At 37.2% G+C, this 26,705-nt stretch overlaps 1 protein-coding gene and 1 long non-coding RNA gene across 2 annotated transcripts; one reads left to right on the forward strand and one right to left on the reverse strand.

The window, feature by feature from the left end:
- Positions 1–9: 9 nt before the first annotated feature.
- On the forward strand, positions 10–2,625 carry LOC307169913. The gene is made up of 3 exons (XR_013823248.1): positions 10–216; positions 1,662–1,967; positions 2,586–2,625. It is a non-coding gene; the product is annotated as an uncharacterized lncRNA (long non-coding RNA).
- Positions 2,626–5,374: 2,749 nt separating this feature from the next.
- On the reverse strand, positions 5,375–26,173 carry LOC307169634 (transmembrane protease serine 9-like). The gene is made up of 16 exons (XM_079890363.1): positions 26,074–26,173; positions 25,819–25,910; positions 25,277–25,377; positions 24,262–24,387; positions 22,860–22,996; positions 22,625–22,767; positions 22,387–22,536; positions 15,778–15,845; positions 14,811–14,884; positions 14,556–14,647; positions 12,301–12,401; positions 11,417–11,542; positions 6,596–6,732; positions 6,347–6,489; positions 6,109–6,258; positions 5,375–5,981 (listed from the first exon to the last, which is right to left on the reverse strand). Exons 1-16 carry the CDS (start codon positions 26,111–26,113, stop codon positions 5,970–5,972), a joined length of 1,692 nt encoding a protein of 563 aa, XP_079746489.1. The 5' UTR covers positions 26,114–26,173; the 3' UTR covers positions 5,375–5,969.
- Between the last annotated feature and the right edge of the window lie 532 nt (positions 26,174–26,705).

A 26,705-nucleotide genomic window follows, 5' to 3' on the forward strand; every position in this document is an offset into this window, starting at 1 on the left:
ATAAAGAAACGTTCATAGCTGAACTCAACGCAGACACCAATCAGGCCTTATTCTATGAAGGTCCTGATGGGAGATTCAGAGACAGATTACAGTTAAACCAGCGAACTGGAGATCTGACCATCAGGAATATCAGCAGAGCACATTCAGACGTTTATACACTACAAATCACCAGCGACAAAAAGATCACATGCAAGAGATTCATGGTGATTGCCCACGGTGAGTGACAATCTTATTTAGCACTGTTTTGATGCTTTTAATGCTCTTAACACAGATTATTAATAGTTAAAGACACAAACAACTGAAAAAAAACAACCTGATCTCACGGGAAAATGTAACTTTGTTACAAGGTGGCACATTTGTATGAATTCGTACACTGTAAATCATACAAAAACGTAAGCATGAAGGTCCACCCCTAACCCCATATCTTAACACTTGGGTTTATGCAGATTGTACAAAAACGTACACATTATATTATATGTATTTATATGAATTTGCCAATAATTTGACCAAAACGTAAAATAGTTACAAATTGTCATAAGTGTGTTGAAAAGAAAATTTGAAGATATTTGGGCTATTATTTAATCTGGTGGAAAAAGCAAGGAATATAATATATAAAAGTCCACAACTAGAAGATGATCGACAGGCCATGTCTTCTCTCTCTTTACCCTTCTTTACTCAAACATCAGACTTTTTAACGCAGGAAAGAGGTGGCAACAGTTTACACAGGAATCTTGTGAAAAGAAAAAAAAATGTTGGCTGAAATGTCGCTCCAGCTGACAGGAACGTTCTTAGAACTTTAGCTGACGCTCTGGCAAGGTTCTCTCAATGTTCTTAAAGTAACATTAATAGAATGTTTGTTCAAATTTATCTGTTCTTCAAAAATGTTCTCAAAACGTTAACATAAAAACATTATTTATATATCGTGCATGGAATGTTTTTCTCAAGTTTTAGTTAGATGTTCGTAAATCTTTTCGGACATTAAAAAAAAATGATTTACCTTTAAATTACTAGACATTATAAAAATCATATTTTGGTAAAGTTTTATCATTTTTTGTTTTAATTTTGAGCATTTTTACATGTATACTAAAGCATTCCTCGCAATCCATTCATTCCTAAAGGGGTCATGGGAAGGATGTGTTACTTTTTTTTTTTTTTTTTTACAACCACATAAACTCCTCGAATCCTGTGTGTGTGTGTGTGTGTGTGTGTGTGTGTGTGTGTGTGTGTGTGTGTGTGTGTGTGTGTGTGTGCGTGTGTGCTCGTGGTTCAAGTGCGACAAAAGTCCTAAGGTCTTGGACTACTCCGATGAACACTCAATTTGTTTATTTTTTTAATTTATTTTTAATGAGGGAAAGATGAGGTTTCGGGAATATTAGCAACAACAACAAAAAAAAATCCTAGAACATATATATATTTTTTTATTCTAGAAAGTTTCGGAATCGTCCAGGTTTGCTTAAATAAATAATTGAAATGTCGGTCCAAATCCAAACCTGTATAGATTATTTATGTGGAGCGCAGAAATCCATCACAATATTGAAGAAAATGTACCCTCTTGACCTCCTAATTAATCAGGTAATCGATGTTACCGTGGCAGTGAGGTCAGATCACCTGTTATAATGTCCATGTTTTTCTCTTTTTTCCGATCCTGCGACAAAATAAAGAGAAGACTGTGTCAGCGACGGTGGGAGATTTGGTCACGCTACACAACGAAACTGAAACACAAGATGATGATCTGATTCTGTGGCTGTTTGGAGCTGAAGACAGACTCATAGCTAAAAGAGAAACAAATAAAAGTGCCTGTACATATTATGTCGCTGAAGGGAAATTCAAAAACATATTGAATCTGGATCATCAAACTGGATCTCTGATCATAAGAAACAGCACAGCTGAACATGCCGGAGTCTATAAACTACTGATCATCAGCAGCCGAGAGACTAAATACAAGAGATATAAAGTTACAATCCGTGGTGAGTAACATGGTGATCTTTTCTATTTTGGCTCTGTGTACAGACGCTCTGAAATTAACATATTGCTGTCACGTCTTGTTTTGGTTTTGTTTCGTGTCAGTCATGTTTCATGCCTTTGTCATGTGATTCCGGGTTAGTCATGTGATCCTGCCATGTGTTCCCTTGTCTGATGTGTCATGCTGTCATTGGTGCATTGTTTCATTGTTCATAGGTGTCCTTTGTCTAGTCATTAGTCTGTATTTAAGCCCTCATGTTTGCCATGTGTCTTTGTCAAGTATTGTTTCCTTTAACCACTGTTTGGTAAGCGCCGTGTCCGTGTCCGTGTCCATGCTTTTGTTTTCTGTTTGATCACGTTTTTGTAAATAAACTGCATTTGGGTTCTCAACAAGCTCAACTTCAGTGGACTGCTTTACAATTGCAAGATTTAATTTTCTAAATTCTCCTTTAATTTTCTCAATTCTTTACGGTTTGACACTCAACACTGTATTATTTTTTAGTGTTTTTGATCGGGTAAGTGGTAGAAATGCTTGTGTTTTAAACATGTTTATTGGCTGAACATTGACACTAAAGTAGCTGTGACATCAAACTTTTTAACCAGTATCCTTTGTTTTCTTACAGAGAGAGAAAGAAATACAGACAGCGTGGATGAGCAGGAGGGGATATGCCTAATATAAATATAACTCTGAATTTTTGCACATTTTGTATGACATTATGTAAACAATTTTAGAGAATTTATAATTGACTATTATTTTAATTAGGTGCTTGTGAACATAACAAATGTGATCATAACTGAACTTGGTTCAAATGGTTAATCTATATATTTTTTATTTTATGTTATATATTTATGAATTTATTTTACTACAGTCCTTAACTTGTTAGTGTATGGACCTTATATGAATACAATTCTGCTCAATTAATAAAAGTTCATATAAGATATAGATATACTGCTGGTATTAATATCTTAATATCTGTTTGTAAACCACAATCTGATGGATGTCTTTTCTGGAAAGATAGCAAAAACTAAAATATTCTCTAGTTTCATTCAATAAAAAAAGTCAATTAATTCACCTTAAAGGGGTGGTTGAGTATGATTTCACTTTTCTAACTTTAGTTAGTGTGTAGTGTTGCTTTTTGAGCATAAACCACATCTGCAAAGTTACAATGCTTAAAGTTCAAAGCAAAGGGAGATATTTGCTTTTAAAGAAATAGTTTTTTAAATAAATTGTTTTATCTCCGTTTTTTAATCGGAGATATTTGCTTTTAAATAAATCGTTTTGGACTACAACAAAGGCTGGTAGGGACTACACGACATTCCTCCAGGTTTAGTGACATCACCAACCCTAGAATTTACATAAACCCCTCCCCCGGGAACACGCAGTCCATGTTGTAGTTGTAAGCTCGCGTTAAATCGGGCCCAAAGTCCGGCGTCCGACCAGCGCAGAAGGTTATCACGTGTTCTGTCCTCACTCATGCAAAGTATTGGTTGGTTAAATGCGCAATATATCAATCATATGTATTCTCTCGCTCTTTCATCTGACTCCATAAATGAAAAGGTTTTAATGATATCTGTGGATCATTAATTGTAAGTGAATGTTTGACTATTCCTAACTCTTTAGTAAAATAATGTCAAAATCAGTTAGAATAATCAAATGTAACAATTTATTATGTCAGGTAAATGTATCATGCCAATTTCATAATCATTCAGAAGATAATCGATACAAAACATCAAATTCTCTGGAATAAAGAAAAGATGCAAACCCAACATTAAGAAAATAGACATGAGGCTGAGAGATCTCTCTCTCAGCCTCATGGGTGAATCTGAGTTACAGAAAAGGCCCCGAACTCCCTGCTGCACTTCATTAAATAGCCAGACCTCTTTCACATGGAAACATGTACTAACAAAAGAAATTTGCATTCAGAGGTAGCACATCTTGAGGGTGAGTGACCATTTGTCTTGAGAGACCACCTTCCTTTGTAAGTCAGTTATCCATAAACTCTTAAAAACCTTATTACCTTTTGTTTTACTTATCTGGGAATGGGACAATTGCACCAGTCGCACTGTGACATTTTAAATGATACCAAACATGAAAAATACTCTGGGATAATCATTCACATTAAACTATACATTTTCTTGGGTGAATTCAGGTGATCATCTGAGCATGAGAGAGAGGGGGTGAGGGGAGAGGGAAAGAGATGTAGATGAAGATGATTCGGAGGTGAGACTTTTGTCTCGATGGTGCACGAGGGCCAGTTCAAATGGTAATCTCCAGAGAGGTCCTTTTGTCCTCTCAGAGTCTGGTCACCCCCGAAACAGACTGTCCGGCATTTTGTAATTTCTCAATTCTTAAATAGTCGAGTACATTTGTGAGTCAGCCCAAACTGTTTCATCCATCTTTTCACATGCAATAGAAAGTCACTCTGTGTGCATCTCACAACAGTTCCTATACGAGTGAATTATAAATTATCATGACAGATTCGAATATGCTAATTGAAAATAGTTAGCTCAACATCAGCAACATAAATTCATCAACTAACCATTCAGAGACGTCCTGTTGCAGTGTTGTCACTTCTTCTTGAGTCTCTCCATCTTTGTCTGACTCCGTTTAAACATAAAAGGCAGAACAGTTTCTGTCATTTTGGTGTGTGTCTGCGTGAGGTAATCGGAGCTGCTAACCAAGCGGCAACATTCTAATCTGAAAATTGAAGCCTACCTGGAAGTGTGAAAAATTGCAATACATCGAAAATCCTCTAGGGGCAGGTCCCAAAAGGGAGCAAATGTCCATAGACCCCCATGTTAAAATGTCCGTTTTCACAGCATAAATTCACGTTTTTACAGGTTGGTCCCATGGACTTTTATTGTATTTTTCGATAGGTTCCGAGTGCCTGACAAATGTGAGGGGGGTGAATTTTTTTCTAACTCGTTAGTTTAGATCGTATTTAGATATAAAAGGTATGAGCTTGATTGACTGATAACGAGCATAGGCTGCGCCGAGTGGAATTCCTGAAATTTGACGTCTCGGCCATGATCTGACACAACACATCATACCACCTCTGTATCCTTTCTGAACATTTGTATTGAAATATCGTACATTAAATGGGTTGCTCTGCTATAAGATTTTCCAAGATGGCGCCGCCCATACCCCCCATAAACGGCCTCAAACTCGTTCTTCAGAAAGTCTATGGGTGACGTCACAGACGCTTTGTCCATATTTTTTACAGTCTATGCTGCTAACACACAAGCTCTTGAAACCCCGTCCTCTGTGTCGGGAGCAGCAGCATATTTGCATTTAAAGGACCAGACAAAACGGTGCGTTTTTGCTAACCCTCAAAAAGTGACAACTTTAACATGCATGCTATATAAAAATATCTCTGAGGTATTTTGAGCTACAACTTCACACACACACTCTGGGGACATGAGAGATTTATTTTACATCTTGTGAAAAGGGCATTATACCACCCCTTTAAGGTACAGTCAAAATAGCCATTGTTTGTCACTATTGACAGTGGATCTTTTTTGCCCACACAATTTCCCTAAAATGTTGCTATTCCCTACAGACCTTTTTTTTTAATCACTGAGCAAAACAATTTTACCTACTTGATATTTTGCTCTCCTTATATGTAAAAATTCATCTAAAAAACTACATTTTTGTGAACTCATTAATTACTAGATGTTTCCACTACGATGGACGGCATATTTTCATTGTTGTTGGTTTCTCAGGGACCAATCAGTGACCAGACATATAAATAAATTTGTTTCCAATGGTCTGAAGGAGTTAATATGTCAAGACCATAACGTATAAACAATTTAAATTTCCACCTAAAAAAATAACTTCAAATAGTTGTGCTCTACTAAATGTATTTATTGTTTTTGATTAAACAATAAAGATGTAAAGTTTATACCAAGATTAGATGTAAAGTTTATTGTAAATATTTCTTGCCATTGTAGATGTTAAAAGCTGATAAATGGAGGATGTTTTTCTTTCATCTTCTCAGTTTTTCCACTTATCCAATGATCTGAAATGAACGAAATGGCACAAGAAATATGAAATAAAAACAGTATTATGAGATACAGTCATGACATTGATTGCTTGTTAGTTCCTTATGTAAAGTTTTATTATAATGATGATATAATTGCACTTACTCCACTAATCCAGCTGCTGTAGGCAGACACACGAGTGAAGACTGTTGGCTTCTGGTAGGCATTACAACCCTCTGATGACATAAAGCTGGCCACACCATGGACGACGTACTGACCGCTGACCTGACAGTTCAGAGGACCGCCAGAGTCACCCTAAAAACAACACAACAGGAGACAAAATGAGACATTTTACTGCAGTATGAAGCAGTTCATGATCTGTTTGTCAGTCTGTCTTTCTCACATGGCATCCAGAAAAGCTGCAGCCACCAGCGCACACCATGGTGTTCTTCACGGTGCTTCCCCACCAGTCGCTCCGAGTGCAGGTACTGTGGTCCATCACGGGCAGGAGGGCCTGTTTCAGATGAGAGGAGAGTGGCCCACCAGCTAAATGAAGATCACATCCATGAGAGGAAGGAATCAGGAATGAGTTACATGCAAATTATTTCAGGCAACGTCAAAGCTATCTGAAGTGAAGTAAGTGAAAGCTGACTCTCAACGCGGCCCCAGCCGGTGATGTAACAGATGTTGTTGTGGGGCAGAACCTGTCCAGAGGGTGGAAGGGCGGCCAGCTGCACAAATTGGTTCATATAGACATCAGAGGACAGACGCATAAGAGCAATATCATATCTGAAAAACAAAGAAAACACATCACAGACTTTTTTTTCACATTTCATTTCGCGCTATAACTTTAGAATATCTTTAATATGATCATGGATGTTGTGTTGATGATATAAGTCCAGTTGGACTTGTTTAACAGTTCATGTAATGGACGAAGTCTGCTGGAAAGGTTTGGCATGAACTTTGCATAGTATGTTAACAGTCCTAGGAATGATCGCACATGGCTTACGTTATTTGGAGATGGCGCATCCACAATAGCTTTTACCTTTGATGGTGCTTTTGTGAAGACCAGCACTGCCAATTACATGTCCTAGATACTCGATGGTGGGCTGGAAGAAGTCACATTTGTCTTTCTTCACCCAAAATGCCATACTCTTTTAGTCTTTGTTGTGTTGCATTCAGGTTCATCTTTTCCTGTGATTAACAGATCATCGAGATAACACTGTACTCCATTCAATCCACTCAGAATCTGGTCCATGGCAGGCTGGAACAATGCTGGAGCCGAAGTTATGGCGAAAGGAAGCCTCTGATATCTATACAGGCCCTTGTGTGTCACGATGGTCAGCAGCTCTTGGGAAACAGGATCGACCTGCATTTGGAGGTAAGCTTGACATAAGTCTGTCTTGCTGAATTTCTGGCGCCTGCTAATCCAGCAAAAAGATCTTCAATTAGTGGCAAGGGGTGTTGTTCTACAGTTAAAACAGGGTTGACAGTAACCTTGAAATCACCACAAATTCTGACTGATCCATCCTTCTTCAATACGGGAACAATTGGCGTGGCCCACTCTCTAACACTCACTTTCTTCAGTACGCCAGATTTCTCCAGGTGGTCTAGATCAGTTTCTACCTTAGGCTTTATCGTGTAAGGAACAGGGCAAACTTTTAAGCACTTACAGTAGGTTCACTATCAGACTTAATGGCCAGCATTACAGTAATGTCTTTCATGTTTCCCAATTAATCTCCAAACACCTCTGCATGCTTCCTCAGGAAATGTTGTAGGCTGGTAGACTCTTTCACCACTAAATGTACTTCCTGCCAATTTAGCTTTATTTTCTGTAGCCATGATCGGCCCATCAGAGCTGTGTGACTACTGTGTTTCACAATAAGTTTACCTTCTGTTTGTTTAGCTCTATAGCCACATCCACGACTCCTGAAAGAGGTACAAACTCACCTGTGTCAGCTTCGCTTCCTCAAGACAGAGATATGGCCACTTCTCTTGGCAAGTTGACTCCACTGTAACCAGAATGAGTATACTATGCCTTTAAGTGGGCAGGTGAGGTGATTGGGTCGGCCGCATTTAAAGTCTCGCGGGTGTCAATGAAAGAGCGTTTGTTCTCATTCTCTGCTTGATGCACGACGAGTGTGCGTGGTCTCTCCTTTTACTGGCGCGTTGGAAGAACTGCTTGTGTGTTAATGCTGTACCTGAATTCAATGTGAGTAAACAAGTTTTTTATGAGTTGATCTTAATAGGAGAGATGTTAGTATAATGTTCCCGCAAATGTGTCTTAGGATTATTCCTGCGCTGATGACCTGTTGATCGGAGAATGCAGTGTGCGTGTTACTCTGCGTTTGGGCTTGGCTACTTGTGAATGTATTTTAGGATCATTCCTGTGCCGATGACTTGTTGATCTGAGAAGGCTCGACGTGAGTGCATGGTTAAGTTTATTAATGATTTATGTAAAGGGTGGTGCTAAAGACCTAGAATGTGTATTTTTAGGATCATTGGTGCCTGCATTGACGGACGCTGTAAGGAATAGACTGCGTTACAACTCACTTTTGCCTCTCATTGAGACCGTTATGTCTCAGCCAACCAAGTGAACTATAGTGTATTGAGTACGTAGGTTGAAGGTTGAGCACACTTATTTTAATCTCACAAACTGTTTAGGATGGATAGTATGGACATTGAGACGTAGGGTTAGTTTTTAAATTAGGGGTGGTTCTAGGGTGAGTGGATATCCAGGTCTTAGCCCAGAAAAATCCATATGTGTGTCAGGGTACACAGAATAAACTTTAAAGGTGCAGTGTGTGATTTTTAGTGGCATCTAGGTGTGAGGTTGCAAATTGCAACCAACAGATGTTACGGTGGCCAACAGGAAAACATGTTGTCTGAGACAACAGAAAGTAGGCAGTTAAGCAATGAGGTTTCTTTACAAAGATAAATTAAAGGGGGGGTGAAATGCTCATTTTCACTCAATCTCCTGTTAATCTTGAGTACCTATAGAGTAATATTGCATCCTTCATATCTCCAAAAAGTCTTTTGTTTTATTATATTAATCAAAGAAAGATAGGGTGTACCGAGTCTTTCCGGAAAAAAACTAGCGGCTGGGGGCGGGCCGTGTGGGCGAAGCTTAGCTGTGCTAACGCGCCGAGCTAGTGACAACACACAGAGACATTATTTGTTCAACAGTTACTCACCGTCTGGTTCCAACGCACGACCGTGAACCTTTATTGCGACTGCTCGATCCTTAAGCATTAGACGATCTGGGCTTTGTTTATAAAACAATCATCGTCGAAATGCAGGGAACAAACAGTCTACACCTCCGTTTATGCTCAGGAAAAACAAACTCCATCCACGGGTTCCTTAACGCTGGGTTCTTTGGGAATCTGTGCAGGGTTGTCTTGCCCTGGCAACCAAAAACACACTTCTTTGGTGACATTGACTTCCCAAAAGCCGGGCAGGGCGCTTTGATGGCGAACTGCTTTCACTCTCTTGCTCTGGTCTACGAGTGCGTGCGCACGTGTGTCTTTCCGAGGGAAGTGCCCTTTGGACCCATATAAGGAAATTCCGCCCTCTCTTACGTGAGAGAGAGCCATACTCGAAAAAAACTTCCCGAAACTTGTGACAAACCGGAAGGACAATTTTTGGAACAAAAATACTCCTTCAAACGTACAACTTAACTTTTGAAACTTTGTCCATGTTTAGCATGGGAATCCAACTCTTTAACAGTGTAAAAAACTCAGTATGCATGAGACAGCAATTCACCCCCCCTTTAAGAAAATATGTTCACTTAATTATTCAGTAAAACGATATGGTGTTGCGAATATTATTGTTACTTGTTCATCATTGATTCAGTGTTTTATTCGCTCACTTTAGCTAGCTTCTTTGTGTTTGTCCATTTAGGGCCACTGTAGAAACATGTCAATGTAAGGGGACCCGCGGTGTATGTAGATAGAAATGGCTCATTCTAAGGTAATAAAAACATAACGGTTCATTAAGGTTTTATACACCACTGAAAGCATTGTTATGTATATGATATTGCATTTCTGTCAACAAATGCTCCTAATATTACTCACAATGCACCTTTAAATAAAATGTTTTGAATTTGTTTGTTTTTAATTGTTTTTTAAACAAGGTCAAATTTCCATCACCATTTTCGTCAGCAATATATATATATTTTTTTTTTATTATTATCTTGTTTATTGAATTGTTGACACGAAAAGTCTGCCACAGACCATGCTAAGTACCAAAAATATAAACGCTCTAAATGCGTGTGTGTTTGTGTCCTATAGACTGTTGCGCAACCGTTAACTGTTAGATGCTCAAAAACACAAATCAGACACAATTTAAAACCGAATAAGAAATATAATATTAAAAGGTTTAATATAAGATTAAAAGTTACAGATACCTGAAGCTGTCGTATCTTGCCTTTTAAGTGCTGGCTGGGGGTGTTTTACTTCCTTTTTTTCTATATAATTTTGAAATATCCATTTTAAATAAATTGATCTTGTAAAATACACCAACAAACTGCCTGGCTCCAAAAGATCTAATCTCATTTGCAGGATCGTAAAGACGCTTAACTTCTCATCGATGGTTGGCCAGTTTACATGTCAGTCAGAAGGACTAGCCTCAGTGGGCGGTTCTTTTCGGGTTTGAATGACAAGTTGACACTGTAGATGTGAGAGAGCAAATCTGCGGATCTAATCTAAATTATTTTCATTAGCTTGAAAACTCAGTGATGGTGCGTACAAGGCTTGGTAATAAAAACATTCGGGGCTCCAGCAGCCCCCTTAACCCACCCCTAGCACCGCCCCTGGTTTCAATAAAATCAGTTTTTGGAAAAACAAGGAAGTTTTGAGTTTTGAAACTTACAGGGTCTTTTTATGGTATAACGAACTATTAACTGCCAAAAGATCAAGGAAAATTTGAATTCTCAGTTCATGACCCCTTTAAATCTTCAGCTAATAAAAAATTGTCCACTACAAAGTAGAAAACTGCAATAATATACAGCTATACTACTATTAAAGTCCTCTAAAGTTATTTTGACTACAAAAACTCTTATTCAAGATGTCGCTAGTTAGCGCTAGCGGAATGATACGAAAATAGCGCTGAAAATCAGCGGAATAATATACAACGTTGCTATGGGTGAACAGGTGACAGTTATTAATAGTAAATCTGTGACAGCTAAATGCTGCGGTTGACCAATCACAATCAAGCATTTCAGAAAGCTGCGAAGAATTATCAATAGCCTACAGTTGAGTGTGATGCTCACGTTAAATGGTAGAGACAGTCATATACATTAAATTCCTTACTTTATATTAAAATAGTATTGTTGTTTGTGTTTAGTTGTATAACCGATACAGTCTAGTTTGTTGAGTTAAAAAATATAAGTGTATTGTAGATATAGTTGTGTATAAATTGTGTATAATTGTCGCCACAGTCATGTAACGTTACATGTTGTATGTTATATACGCACCCAGAAGCCACATCGTTTCTGTTCCAGTTGGGGTGGATGATGACTTCACTGACGTCCATGTACCTGTAGTACATTTCATGGTTGTTGATGTCGTGGGCGCCCAGGAGAACCTGCCAAGTTCTCGGGCTGCATAGAAAACAAGTTCAGAAACACATAGGTAGAGTAAGAACAAATTACAACTAAAAATGTTTTGCAAACACATTGAATGTGTATTACATCTGCCGTCAGAGGGCGAATTGAGCCAGCCCTATGAACAGGCGTGCTTCAGATCAAGAATAGACTTTATTCACAGCAGCGCCATCTTTGATTTTTAATGGGAATGAAAGCGAGGCTTTGAGGGATAGACATTCATCTCTTCAGTCAGTGGGTTGTACTGTTATTTAAGTGTTTTTGGATTATTCTGCTGATGAAACACTGATAAAAAATATATTTCCAAGAAACTTAAAAAAAAAACTCGACAGTCCAGACAACATGAACTGCATGTGGAAAATGATAATTGATCTAAGTAGGAGCTTTATACAGATTTTTTTTACAGCAGATGCTATTGAAAACACGGTCTATTGCTCAGAGCCTTGCTTTTATACCTGTCATGGCGCTGCTTTGAATAAGGTCAAGGTCTCTGCAGGACAGTAATGGGAGTTGGCCAATGGAGGGGTTGTTTTATACCGCGTTACCTGATTTGCCCCCGTCTCAGTGACGGTAGGGTTTAGGGGTAAAGCGGATCATTTTCATGAAAACGGCCACAAATTTAGAAACACACACTTTTGTTCTGCAGAGACCTCAAACTCCTTCAGATTCATACTCATCATGTGATCTGTCTCAGTTTATCAGATGTTTGTGTTGTTTCTTAACCATTTAGATACAAAAAAACGTGGATTAATTACGTGTCAACGCAGTGGGCAGCGGTCATCACCCAATTCTTGCTAATCAGAGACCCACCACAGGTATGATAGTAGTTGTTGCCGGACAGGTACTGGAGAGAGACCTGAGAAAGGGACAGTGATTTAATTAGAATTTGAAAATATGAAAGGATTATGAAATTCACTAGTGGTATTGGTAACACTTTAAAATACGGATCCTTCGTTAATGAATAACTACACAGGAACAAATGAGTAACACAATGTTAACAATCTAGTAACTACAGTTAACTAACAAGTAACTCTGATTAACGAATTAGTAAGTAATAGCACACAGATTTAAGTGGTAGTTCACTATTAACTAATCAATAACTACTATTTTTTTAATACTTCCCAAGAACTACTGAATTTTTTACAGATTTAAGTGGTAGTTCACTAATAACTAATCAATAACTACAATTTTTTAATACTTCCCAGAGAAATAATGAAAATCACAATTCATGCAAAACTTAATAACTAATGCAGGAAAAATTACTAGCACTAGATTAACATTACTGCTAGATATTGTACACTTATTATCAATATGTAGTAGCGTAGCAGACTTATGATTTGGGAAAGCTGTCAATAATTAGCCTATGCACTGCTGTCTTTTAGAGAACTATTCATAAACTAAATAATTTTTAAGAATTGTTTTTATAAATGCACTTGTCTGGAACACTTACCCTGTGGCCGATTTTCCGGCATTCCTCTGGACTGGCTTTGAATAACTAGACTCATCATGGTGAGTACTGGAACATACTGAGTCATCAGCCATCCAAATACCAGTTATTTCATTATTTAACCTACCACTCAAAATTGTTTTTATGTATGTCTCTTTGTTCATATGTATATATATATATATATATATATATATATATATATATATAAATATGTGTGTGTATATATATCCTGTGAATGATTAGATGATTCTACACTTTCGGGTTGGCTCTTCATTAGTAACTACAGCATGGAATCATGATAACTAGTAATGACTCAAGTGTTAATGCATACTTTTATAGGACTTACAAATTATTTGGATCCGTATTCTAAAGTGAAGATCATGTTAACTAACTAGTAATGACTCAAGTGTTACTACATACCTCTATAGGAACTACTAATTATTTGGATCCGTATTCTAAAGTGAAGATCATGTTAACTAACTAGTAATGACTCAAGTGTTACTACATACCTCTATAGGAACTACTAATTATTTGGATCCGTATTCTAAAGTGAAGATCATGTTAACTAACTAGTAATGACTCAAGTGTCTCAAATGACTCAAGCTATAATAAAATAACTGGTATATGGATGGCTGATGACTCAGTATGTTCCAGTACTCACCATGATGAGTCTAGTTATTCAAAGCCAGTCCAGAGGAATGCCGGAAAATCGGCCACAGGGTAAGTGTTCCAGACAAGTGCATTTATAAAAACAATTCTTAAAAATTATTTAGTTTATGAATAGTTCTCTAAAAGACAGCAGTGCCTAGGCTAATTATTGACAGCTTTCCCAAATCATAAGTCTGCTACGCTATTACATATTTATAATTAGTGTACAGTATCTAGCAGTAATGTTAATCTAGTGCTAGTAATTTGTCCTGCATTAGTTTGCAAAAAAATTTTTCATTATTTCTCTGGGAAGTATTGAAAAATAGTAGTAATTGATTAGTTATTAGTGAACTACCACTTAAATCTGTAAAAAAATTCAGTAGTTCTCTGTGAAGTATTAAAAAATAGTAGTTATTGATTAGTTAATAGTGAACTACCACTTAAATCTGTGTGCTATTACTTACTAATTCGTTAATCAGAGTTACTTGTTAGTTAATTGTAGTTACTAGATTGTTAATATTGTGTTACTCATTTGTTCCTGTGTAGTTATTCATTAACGAAGGATCCGTATTTTAAAGTGTTACCGTGGTATTTCAATATCTTAACGGGGGGATTGGATATTATTGATGTTGGAAAATCCAGTTATAACCAGCTTCAAGTTTTACTAGGTATAAAGCTATACATTTATGGCCATTATTGTGTTGCCGAGTTCAACCTGCTTTGTAGACCACCATCTTGATTTTGTTACTGGGACACCAACAAACCTTTACCATATTTAGAAAAATAGCTTGACCACCTTAAGCTGGTACAACCATGTCCATTTACTGTAGTTGTGGAAAACCACAAACACACACACACACACAAAAAAGCATAGTTATTGAGTTTTTAAAGGATTTGTATTGAGAAATGTCATACCTGCCAGGGCCAGGAGTGGGGTTGTGCCACCTCTCCACCCACAACCCGCTCCTCAATGCTCTGATCCTCCAAGTATCTGGGCTCAGCCAGCGCTGGACACACACACACAAAAGAAAAAAACCCACACTTACTCGGAGTGTAGTAATTTAGCAGTTTGAGCCCATATAGACTGAGCTGAGTACATTCGCATTTGTTAACTTGGTAAAATCGAAGTGATTTAGTGGTTTTCTCAACAGAAAGAGAGAGGCGTCTTACCCAGGGCGGCCAGCACACTCAACAACAAGATCCTCAGCATGTTTGCAGTCTGTCTGGTCTTTCTGCACTCTGAACTGTTCCATCGCCCATATATATATATGCCCACAGAAGTTTGCACTTCGGAACAGGTGTTTACTCATGGCTGATGCCCACAGGTGTGTGAATCCCACAGATATCACCACTGCCAAGGCCAATGTTCCAGATGCAGAATAAACTTGTTTAACTTGTTAGGCACAAAGGCTTGACCTGAGTTTGCTTTGAGTTAACAACTCAGCATCTCACAGTATCTCACTTTTGCACCTGATATAGAGTTTATGCATGGTTTAATGTGCATTTCTACGTCATGTATTTTTTAAAATTAATCAAAAATAGACATTTAATTAGACATAATTTATCAAATTTTATTTGTATTCATTAATATAATTATTCATGTTAATATATTATTATAAATTCTGATTTTTCAATTTAATTAATAGAAGTTTAAAAACAGATTTACAAAAAAAGGAAGGATTTTAATAGTTAACACTGAATGTTACAGTGTACTGTATAATAGTAATTTGTCCTCAATTTATCCAATATTATGCAGAACATTACTGCAGAGAATCATAAATAATGTACATGAATAGTATAAATGTTGTATTTGTTAAAACCTATTGTTTTGTTTTTACAGTATAGTATCACATAATTTAGGTGCATGTCATCCTCTGTATAAATACAGGATTACAATGTAAAAGATTATTATTGTGTACATAAAGATATGGTGGGATCTGGCTTGTCCGAGGAGATCCGCCCACAAAGTTACTTGCGTTTCGTGTTTGATACTTGCGTTTCAGATCTTTAAAATAGGGCCCTCTATCTCTTTGTCCGTTGTAGCTTTACTCACTCTCTTGTTATAATCTACTCATTTCTATGTGTTACTGTGACATGAAGTGAAGAAAGTGTCAGCGCTAGAGAGAGAGGATGTTACCCATGAAAAATCAGATACTGTGGCTGTTTGGAGATAAAGATGCTCTCAAAGCTGAAATCACTGAGGGACTGAAAAGATCATTACCTTTTCAAAACAGCATGAAACATGAACATGACAGACATGGGGAAGAACATTTTAAAACAGAAAATTTAAACAAACAACATTCATAAAAAAAAAATGTTGATAAAATAATGTATAAAAAAATAAACAATACAATTTACTGATTATTAAAAGCAGAATAAAGGCTTGGGGACAAATAAAAGGCTTTGGCTTTAAATTTGGTCAGCAGACTAAGATGGAAAAAACACGATCTGACAACAGAATTTACTTGCTTATCAAGTTTCAAGTCACTATCTAGAAAAAGTTTGAGATGGGCAATCATTCTTGTAGATATGAAATAGAAACAGATAAATTCGTGACAAACAGAAGAGCATGGAGAATATATAAACTGAGTGTTACGAGTTTCAACAGTGCATGGCCTCTGATTTGCTATCTTATTGGAGAAAAATGTGAGAAATTAATCACCATTGAAATGAGAGGGTACAGGATAAGCTTTAGGAGAAGGATTTAAATTCGATTTTATGGTAGCAAAAAGTAGCTTTGGCTTTTGCCTATACTTATCAGTGATTTGTGAAAAATATTGACATTTAGCTTTCTTAACTGCTTTTTGAAAATTAGACAAGGAATCTCTCAGGACTAATGCACCTACGCTGCATAGTGCAAAAAATGTCCTTGTCAAACTGATAAATTGGCATCTGAATGATCTTTGTTGCAATTTCAAACCCTGATGTTTAAATTCACACAATTTATCTAATCAAAGATCTCTTGTGTTATATGTTGTGCTGTCACAAATGAAGCAAGGATGATTTTAGGGAAGGAGGAAAAGAATGTGACTCCTAGATACTGAAGTACAGAGAGATGATCTGATCATGTGGATGTTTGGAGATCAAGACAATCTCATCGCTCAAATGACCGGAGAGACCGGAGAGACGACATATGCTGATGCAGACGAGAGATTCAGAGACAAACTGAGGCTGAACAAGAACACTGGAGCTCTGACCATCAGTAACATCACATCTGGACCTTATAATCTACAGATCATCAGCAGTGGGACCTCGTACAGGAAATTCAGAGTTTTCAAGTGTTGTGAGTTGTCCTTCAGTTTAATTTTGCTATTAAAGATGAGGTCTTCGCAAATAATGCATTATTGCTAAAAAAAAGATGCAAGATGTTGCCCTTACTACTCTAAACAAATTTGATATCAATTAATCGTATCTTCGGATTGTGCAGAAAACATCAGTCAGTCATGTCACTTTACAGTAATGAATAATGCATTTCTATGGACAAAACACTTCTGAAATGCAACATGAAAATTCTTTATATTCTATGCTTTAAACTAATGAAATAAGCATATCATTTGGTGTGGCTAGTCCCGTCAGGCATTTTGACAGATATGTGTGTTGTTTAATGCATAAAGCATTTCCATTTTGCATAAAGGCTCGTCCTGACAGCTAGCGAGTCACTGTATTTGTTATTATAGCCTTCGAGTTGCACAATTTGTGCAAATTTTTGTTACAACCTTGGGCAGGGTGTGGAATAACACATTTTTAAATAAAATACAGAAAGTAAAGCTTGGCATTTTTACCTGTTCAATCTAAGAAATAATAAACTGTTCAAAAAAATGAATCGGTTATTAAAATAATTGTAAGTTGGAGCTCTAATTATAACCAAAATAAATTATTTTGTTTTCATTATTGTTGTGTACATTTTTTACATTTAAAATCGAAAGAACATGGGTTTTCAAATTGGAGTCCAGGGGATCAATTAAGCCAATATAATTTTAGAAACCCCATGATGTCTTTATAACATCACATTTAATATGTATAAAGATGCGTTAATACTATATAACAGCAAAAGTAGACATGACATGGGTTACATCGGTTACTGAAAGTGCATTATCAGTTTTATCTGAGTATTAATGAGCTGATCTGAATCAGATGGTTTTGATTGAGGAGACATGCAGAATATACAGAACAGACAGAGAAACCCATAAAACGTTACGTTTAACAGGTAGCCTAAGTTAAAATCAGTCAATGACCAAAAAAAAAAAAAGGAATACCTTTCTTTATTTTTACCTTTCTTCTATTTTTGATTTACCTAAACAGTAATATCACCTTTAAACGTACACAAAAAAGATCAATGACAAACATTTTCCACTTTATATGCATATATGTATAAATGAGATATATATTACTAATAGTGTCTACACTGTTGTACAACCCACAAAAACATGAAAACAGTGTGTGTTCTGATCATATCCAAAATTAAAAGGATTGTTAAGATAATAGAATTTAGCCTAAATATTTGATATCCACACGTTTATCCACACGTATGTTATCCACGTATGTTATGCAGATGCAAAGTAAAAAATCCTTTCTCAGCTACATCGACATTTTCTCAGACCATGATGTCTAACATCTCATATCTTACGTCTGACGCCTGAATACTGTGGGATTTTGGCCTGACTGAACTTACACAGGTGAGCGTATACATGTTAGTTCTACCAGAAAGACTCGGGAGAGTTATTTCAATAAACCATACATTTATTGACAGCTCAGCAAGCTGATAATCTACAAAGTCATTTGGCGTAGGCCCCGTCCGTAGTGCATAATCCGAGAGTATCGGATCTGCAATTCCTGCCTAAAGATGAAGGCAGGGGTGCAGCCGACCCCCCTGGGAGGTATGGACGGGACCATCCTGGTGGTGGTGGGGAGGATGGGGGTAATCGTCGCTTCAGTATCTGCGAACTCAAACATGTGTAAGTACCGTGCTTTTATACAGTGAGCATAAGAATATGATTGGATAGAAGTGGAGGCAATAAGTGACGTAGTAATTGAGTCTTCCCAGCAGAACTTATGCTAAAGCTTTCATTTCACCTCTCAGTTTGCTTAAATGCTGTAAAAACAGTGGAAATGGTGGTAGACTTCAGGAAGAACCCACCACCATATACCCCCACCATACTGCGTGACTCCCCAATCAATATACTGTGGACTCTTTCCACTTCCTGGGAACTATCATCACCCAGGACCTCAAGTGAGCGCTAAACATCAACTCTCTGATCAAAAAAGCTCATCAGCGGATGTACTTCTTGCGGCAGTTAAAGAAGTTTCACCTGCCGAAGACAACAATGGTGCACTTCTATACTTCCATCATCGAATCCATACTCACCTCCTCCCTCACCATCTGGAACGCTGCCAAAGATAAAAGTAGACTGAACCGTGTCATTCGCTCTGCTGAGAAGGTCATTGGCTGTAATTTGCCATCTCTTTAGGACCCGTACAATTCCAGGATTCTAAAGCGGGCAGTGAAGATTTTGGCTGATCTCTCTCACCCTGGACACAAACTTTTTGAGGCACTCCCTTCAGACAGGAGACTGCGGTCCATCAAGACTAAAACCTCACGCCACAAAAACAGTTTCTTTCCATAGCCAAATGGCCTCATCAACACTGTTTCACACACATTACATTAATCGCAGACTACTCAGTCTATGTTGTATATTCTTCAAAGTTCAAACTGTGACTTTTTGCACACATTACAGTAATGTACCGTTAAATGTACAGTTAAATTGTAAAATAGATATCTATTTTTATTAATAATATTTCTATTCCTTGTTTTATTTATGTATGTATGTATGTATGTATTTATTTATTTTATTTATTATTATTATTATTATTATTATTATGCACCTCTGCACCAGGACAAATTCCTTGTACATGTTTGGCAATAAAATGATTCTGATTCTGAGTTGTTCATCTGCACATATCAACACATTTTGTTTCTATTTCTTTATGAAATGAAGTGGACACACTGAAATTCACGGAGGGAGAGTCTGTCCATCTGCAGACTGGTATTACTGAAATACAGAAAGATGATCTGATTCTGTGGAAGTTTGAACCTATAAACGCCCTCATAGCCAAAGTTGATGGGCAAACCAATGAGACCAGCGTCTACGATGTTGACGACGAGAGATTCAAAGACAGACTGGAGCTGGACAGTCGAACTGGAGATCTCACCATCACAAACACCAAAAGCAGCGACTCTGGAGTTTACGAAGTACAGATGAAGAGCAGCAATAAAGCTTCATACAAGAAATTCAACGTTCTTGTTTGGCGTGAGTAGCTCAAGATAATCACAGTATTGATAGTGCGGTTTACTTTCACATTCACATGTTTCTTCTATATGTTTCTCTCTCTTTGGCAGTGAATACGCTGAAATACACAGTTGGAGATTCTGTGACTCTACAAACTGGTGTTTCCGAACTGAAGAATGATGAGCGGATACTGTGGAAGTTTAGCGATAAAGAAACGTTCATAGCTGAACTCAACGCAGACACCAATCAGGCCTTATTCTATGAAGGTCCTGATGGGAGATTCAGAGACAGATTACAGTTAAACCAGCGAACTGGAGATCTGACCATCAGGAATATCAGCAGAGCACATTCAGACGTTTATACACTACAAATCATCAGCGGCAAAAAGATCACATGCAAGAGATTCATGGTGATTGCCCACGGTAAGTGACACAATCATATTTAGCACTGTTTTGATGCTTTTAATACAAGACATATAAAGTTACAATCCGTGGTGAGTAACATGGTGATCTTTTTTTCTTTTGGCTCTGTGTACAGACGCTCTGAAATGAACATATTGCAGTTTATTAAAATTAATTTAAATTGTTCAAGTTTAAAGTTAAAATGTGTAACTCTTTTTGTTATAAAACACTTTATCCTTTCTCAGCTTTATAGAGACAACACCTACCAATAGTCAATTTTAACTTAACGGTTTGACACTCAACACTGTATTATTTTGAGTGTTCTTTTGATCAGGTAGAAATGACTGGGTTTAAGCTGAATACACAAGCTTTCCATTGATGTATGGTTTGTTATGATAGGACAATATTTGGTCCGAGATACAACTATTTGAAAATCTGGAATCTGAGGGTGCAAAAAAAAAAAAAAAAAATCGAAACACTGAGAAAATCTCCTTTAAAGTTGTGCATTTTTGTTCGCGATTTTGCTGCATCCTCTTACAAAAATATTTTTTTATATATATTTATGGTATGAAATGTACAAAATATCCTCATGGAACATGATATTTACTTAATATCCTAAAGATTTTTGGCATAAAAGAAAAATCTATAATTTTGACCCATACAATGTATTGGTAGCTATTACCACAAATATACCCGTGCAACTTGTGACTGGTGGTCCAGGGTCACATATTATCAGTTTGAATATTAATGAGGTTCTAATGAGTCTGCTTCAAGGTTTATTGCCTGTCTGTTTTTTTTTTTTTTTTTTTTTTTTGGTAATGGTCTTGCTTTTTGTATTCCACTGCTTTTTTGTGTGCTCCTTGGATGAATGGCTTTTGTTTTATTCTCATTTCAAAGTAATTTGTGAAAAATTATCTGTTCAATTAATAAAAGTTCATATAAGATAGATATACTGCTGGTATATCTATCCAAAATGTTGTTAATAATAATTCATTACATTTATATAGCGCTTTTCCAGATACTCAAAGTGCTTTACATGGAAGGGGGAATCTCCTCAACCACCACCAATGTGTAGCATCCACCTGGATGATGCGACGGCAGCCATATTGCGCCAGATATACAGTATGTCGGGACCAATACGTATGAACAATTTAAAGTTCCACTTAAAAAAAAAAAACCTAAAGATAGTTAAGTGCTCTACTAAATTTATTGCCTTTAATCAAACTGGAATAAACTGTAACGATTACCAGTGAGAATGCCCGGGATTACCATCAGAGGGTACTCCACCAGGACAATACCACACATCCACAGACTCCATTCCCCATAATCCTTAGTTCAGACTATCTTCCATTATCACTTTCACCTGTGTCTCATTACATTGTTTAACTCAGCCTATAATAGCCTGGTTTTCACATTCATTCCCTGCGAAGTCTTGTTAGTGTTTTTTCTGCAATTCTGAGCATTCTGTCTGTTATTTCCATGTTCTTGGTTTTGATCTCTGCCTGTCCTTGGATTTTCCTTTTTGCCTGTGCCCCTGTTATTGTGTGGACTGATTACTAGTGGTGGGGTCGAGGCTTTGTGAAACACTGATACAGTTGAAGCAAATGTTTTTAAGCCTGTGCCCCTCTGTGACCCTGTTATTGTTTGGACTGATTACACGATGTTTTTGACATACAGTATTGCCTGTTTTCTGTATTACGTCTTTGGATTACCCTCTGTTCAATAAAACTGCATTTGGATCCTCAACCTTTGTGTCTCAGAGCAGTATGTGACATAAACGAGGACACACATCTTTAAAATGATTCAAAAGCAGCCCAATATTAGATGTAAAGTTTATTGTAAATATTGTTTGCCATTGTAGATGTTAAAAGCTGATAAATGGAGGATGTTTTCCTTTTATCTTCTCAGTTTTTCCACTTATCCAATGATCTGAAAAGAACAAAATGGCACAAGAAATATGAAATGAAAACAGGGTATTATAAGATACAGTCATTACATTGATTGCTTGTTAGTTCCTTATGTAAAGTTTTATTATAATCATGATATAATTGCACTTACTCCATTAATCCAGCTGCTGTAGGCAGACACACGAGTGAAGACTGTTGGCTTCTGGTAGGCATTACAACCCGATGATGACACAAAGCTGGCCACACCATGGACGACGTACTGACCGCTGACCTGACAGTTCAGAGGACCGCCAGAGTCACCCTAAAAACAACACAACAGGAGACAAAATTAGACATTTTACTGCAGTATGAAATAGTTCATGATCTGTTTGCCAGCCAGTTTTTCTCACATTGCATCCAGACATGCTGCCGCCACCAGCGCACACCATGGTGTTCTTCACGGTGCTTCCCCACCAGTCGCTACGAGAGCAGGTACTGTGGGCCACCACGGGCAGGTAGGCCTGTTTCAGTTGAGCGGAGAGTGACCCACCAGCTAAATGATCACATCCATGAGAGGAAGGAATCAGGAATGAGTACATGCACATGATTTCAGGCAACGTCAAAGCTATCTGAAGTGAAACTGACTCTGAGTGCGGCCCCAGCCGGTGATGTAACAGTTGTTGTTGTGGGGCAGAACCTGTCCAGAGGGTGGAAGGGCGGCCAGCTGCACATACGTGTTCAGAGAGGCATCAGAGGACAGACGCATCAGAGCGATATCATATCTGAAAAACAAAGAACACACATCACAGTCTACAAGGCGCACTTCATTTCTCATACTAGGGGCCGCTATAACTTTAGAAAATCTTTAATATGATCTCATGGATGTTGTGTTGATGATGTAAGTCGGGGTAGTTATGCATGAAACTTATGTCAAAAACTCAATAGAGTCAAGTATGCTGCTTTGATATTATCTGTAATTGTAGATATACAGTAGGCCTAGTTGCATGTGTAGTAATTGCGTAATTGTTGATATATGATGTGTTTACTGTCATTAGTGCAAAAACTAAGGTAACACTTTATTTTAAGCTGACGTAATTACATGTTACTACATGTACTTTCATATTACTACTATATAATATAGTCCATATAGTAACAGTAAATTGTGCATAATTACAAGTAACTAGGCCTAAACCAAACCCAGTAACGTTATATTTTACAGTGTCCTTGTTACATAATACATGTACTTAGTAATACTAACCCTAACCGTAAATAATGCATAATTACAAGCAAATAACCCTCAACCAAATTCTAATCCTACCCTAACCCTATAGTAAGTACATGTAGTTGCTTAATATTACTCAGTCCTTAAATATAATTACACTGTAACAATCACACCTTAAAATAAAGTCTAACCCCAAACCCTAACCGTAAGTAGTTAGTAGGCTACTTGTTTAAGTGAGTACAATGTTACTACATCACCTTAAATAAAGTGTAACCAAAAATAAATAAATAATAAATAGAGAAGGTGGTCTGACTGAACCCTGAGTGGAGAACATAAAATATTGATCTGAGTTTTTTTTTTTATATATATAATTTTACCTGTATTACTATTATCTTTAAATCTTTCGCTAATAAAAAGCAATAATATATTACTACTTAAGTCCTCTAAATGTATTTTGAGTACAAAAACTGATGTCGCTTGTTAGCTAGTGGAGTGATAAGAGAGAAAAGAAAATAGCACCGAAAATCAGCAGAATAATATGCAACGTTGGTATGGTTGAACAGGTGACAGTTATTATTAGACAATTTGTGACGGCTAAATGCTGCCGTTGACCAATCACAATCAAGCATTTTAGAAAGCTGCGAAGAATTATCAATACAGTTGAGTGTGATGCGTACGTTAAATGGTCGAGTCAGTCATATATTACAGTAAATATATTTACTTTTTACATTTGTGTAAGATATGTTGAATCAGCTTGGCAATAGTATTGTTGTTTGTTTTTCTGTAACTGTCGCCACAGTCGTGTGTTGTATGTTATATACTCACCCAGAAGCCACATTGTTTCTGTTCCAGTTGGGGTGGATGATGACTTGACTGACGGTCATGTACTGCTCGCGACCCTCGTGGTTGTAGATGTCATGGTCGCCGAGGACAATACGCCAAGTTCTCGAGCTGCAGGAAACACGTTCAGAAACACATAAGTAGAGTAAGGAACAAGCGAACACTTTTTTATTGATGTCTTAAAGGCGCGAAATTTCCATTGGCTAGTCAATGTTGTTCCTGATTAAATGCAAAAAATTGGCAAAATTAGAAGAGTTTTGATGGTCAACACACAGCTGTCTGAATCCATACGAGTACAACCAAAAATGTTTTTCAAACACGTTTAAAGTGTATTACACCTTCCGCCAGAGGGCGAACTGCACCAGTTCTATGAGGCGCGCTTCAGATCAAAACCTTATTCACAGCAGCGCCATCTTTGATTTTTAACAGGAATGAAAGCGAGGCAGTGAGGAATAGACATTCATCTCTTCAGTCAGAGGGTTGTACTGTTATTAAATGTGTGTTTGGATTGTTCTGCTGATGAACACTGCTAAAATATATATTTAAAAGAAAAGAAAATTCTGGACAACATGAACTGTGGAATATTATAAGTGATCTAGGAACTTTATACATTTTTTTACAGTGGATCCTACTGAAAACACAGTCTATTGCTCAGAGCCTTGCTTTTATACCTGTCATGGCGCTGCTCTGAACAAGGTCAACAGGTCTCTGCAGGACAGTAATGGGAGTTGGCCAATGGAGGGGTGTTTTCGACCTCGTTACCTGATTTGCCCCCGTCACAGTGACGGTAGGGTTTAGGGGTAAAGCGCATCATTTTCATTCCATGATTTAGAATCACCCACCAGTTTGAAAACGGCCACAAATTTAGAAATGCCAACTATTGTTCTGCAGAGACCTCAAACTCCTTCAGATTCATACTCATCATGTCATCTGTCTCAGTTTATCAGATGTTTGTGTTGTTTCTTAACCATTTAGATACAAAAAAACGTGGATTCATTACGTGTCAACGCAGTGGGCGGCGGTCATCACCCAATTCCTTCTGACCAGAGACCCACCACAGGTATGATGGTAGCTGCCGCCGGACAGGTACTGGAGAGAGATCTGAGAAAGGGAATGAATGAATTTCAATATGAGTGGTATATTAATAACTTGCTGATTGGATATTATTGTTATTATATATGTTGGAAAATCCAGTTATAACCAGCTTCAAGTTTTACTAGAAGTTATAAATGTATGGCCAATATTGTGGTGCCAAGGTGCCATCTTGGTTGATTTTGTTAGTGGATCACCAACAAACCTTCTACCATATTTATAAAAATATCTTGGCCACCTTAAGCTGGTACAACCATGTCCATTTAGTTGTGGAAAACCACAAAAAAAAAAAAAAAAAAGCATATTAATAATAATAATAATAATAATGTGTTTATTTTATATAGCGCCTTTCAGGAAACTCAAGGTCGCTTTACAATAAAGTACAAGACCATGGAGTAGTTGCTGAGATTTCAAAGGATTTGTATTGAGTTAATGTTAAAAATGTCGTACCTGCCAGGGCCAGGAGTTGGGTCTTGCCACCTCTCCACCCACAACCCGCTCCTCAATGCTCTGATCCTCCAAGTATCTGGGCTCAGCCAGCGCTGGACACACACACAAAAAAAAAACACACTTAGACATACTAGGAGTGTAGTAATTTTGTAGTTTGAGCCCATATAGACTGAGCTGAGTAGATTTGCATTTGTTAACTTGGTAAAATCGAAGTGATTTAGTGGTTTTCTCAACAGAAAGAGAGAGGCGTCTTACCCAGGGCGGCCAGCACACTCAACAACAAGATCCTCAGCATGTTTGCAGTCTGTCTGGTCTTTCTGCACTCTGAACTGTTCCATCGTCCATATATATGCCCTCAGAAATTTGCAGCGCTGTACGGAACAAGTGTTTACTCATGGCTGATGCCCACAGGTGTGTGAATCCCACAGATATCACCACTGCCAAGGCCAATGTTCCAGCTGCAGAATAAACTTGTTTAACTTGTTAGGCACAAAGGCTTGACCTGAGTTACACCTGATATAAAGTTCATGCATGGTTTAATGTGCATTTCTACATGTCATGTATTTTTTTTAAATTAATCAAAAATGACATTTAATTAGACATAATTTATAAAAAATTTATTTGTATTCATTAATATAATTATTCATGTTAATATATTATTATAAATTCAGATTTTTCAATTTAATTAATAGAAGTTTAAGTTTAAGCACTAAAAACAGATTTACAAAAAAAGGAAGAATTTTAATAGTTAAAACTGAATGTTACAGTGTATAATAATAATTTATCCTCAATTTATCCAATATTATGCAGGACATTACTGCACAGAATCATAAATAATGTACATGAATAGTATAAATTATTATTGTATACATAAAGATATGGTGGAA

The sequence above is a fragment of the Squalius cephalus genome (genome assembly GCF_949319135.1).
Source record: "Squalius cephalus genome assembly, chromosome: 13".
NCBI classification, from domain to species: Eukaryota; Metazoa; Chordata; class Actinopteri; order Cypriniformes; family Leuciscidae; genus Squalius; species Squalius cephalus.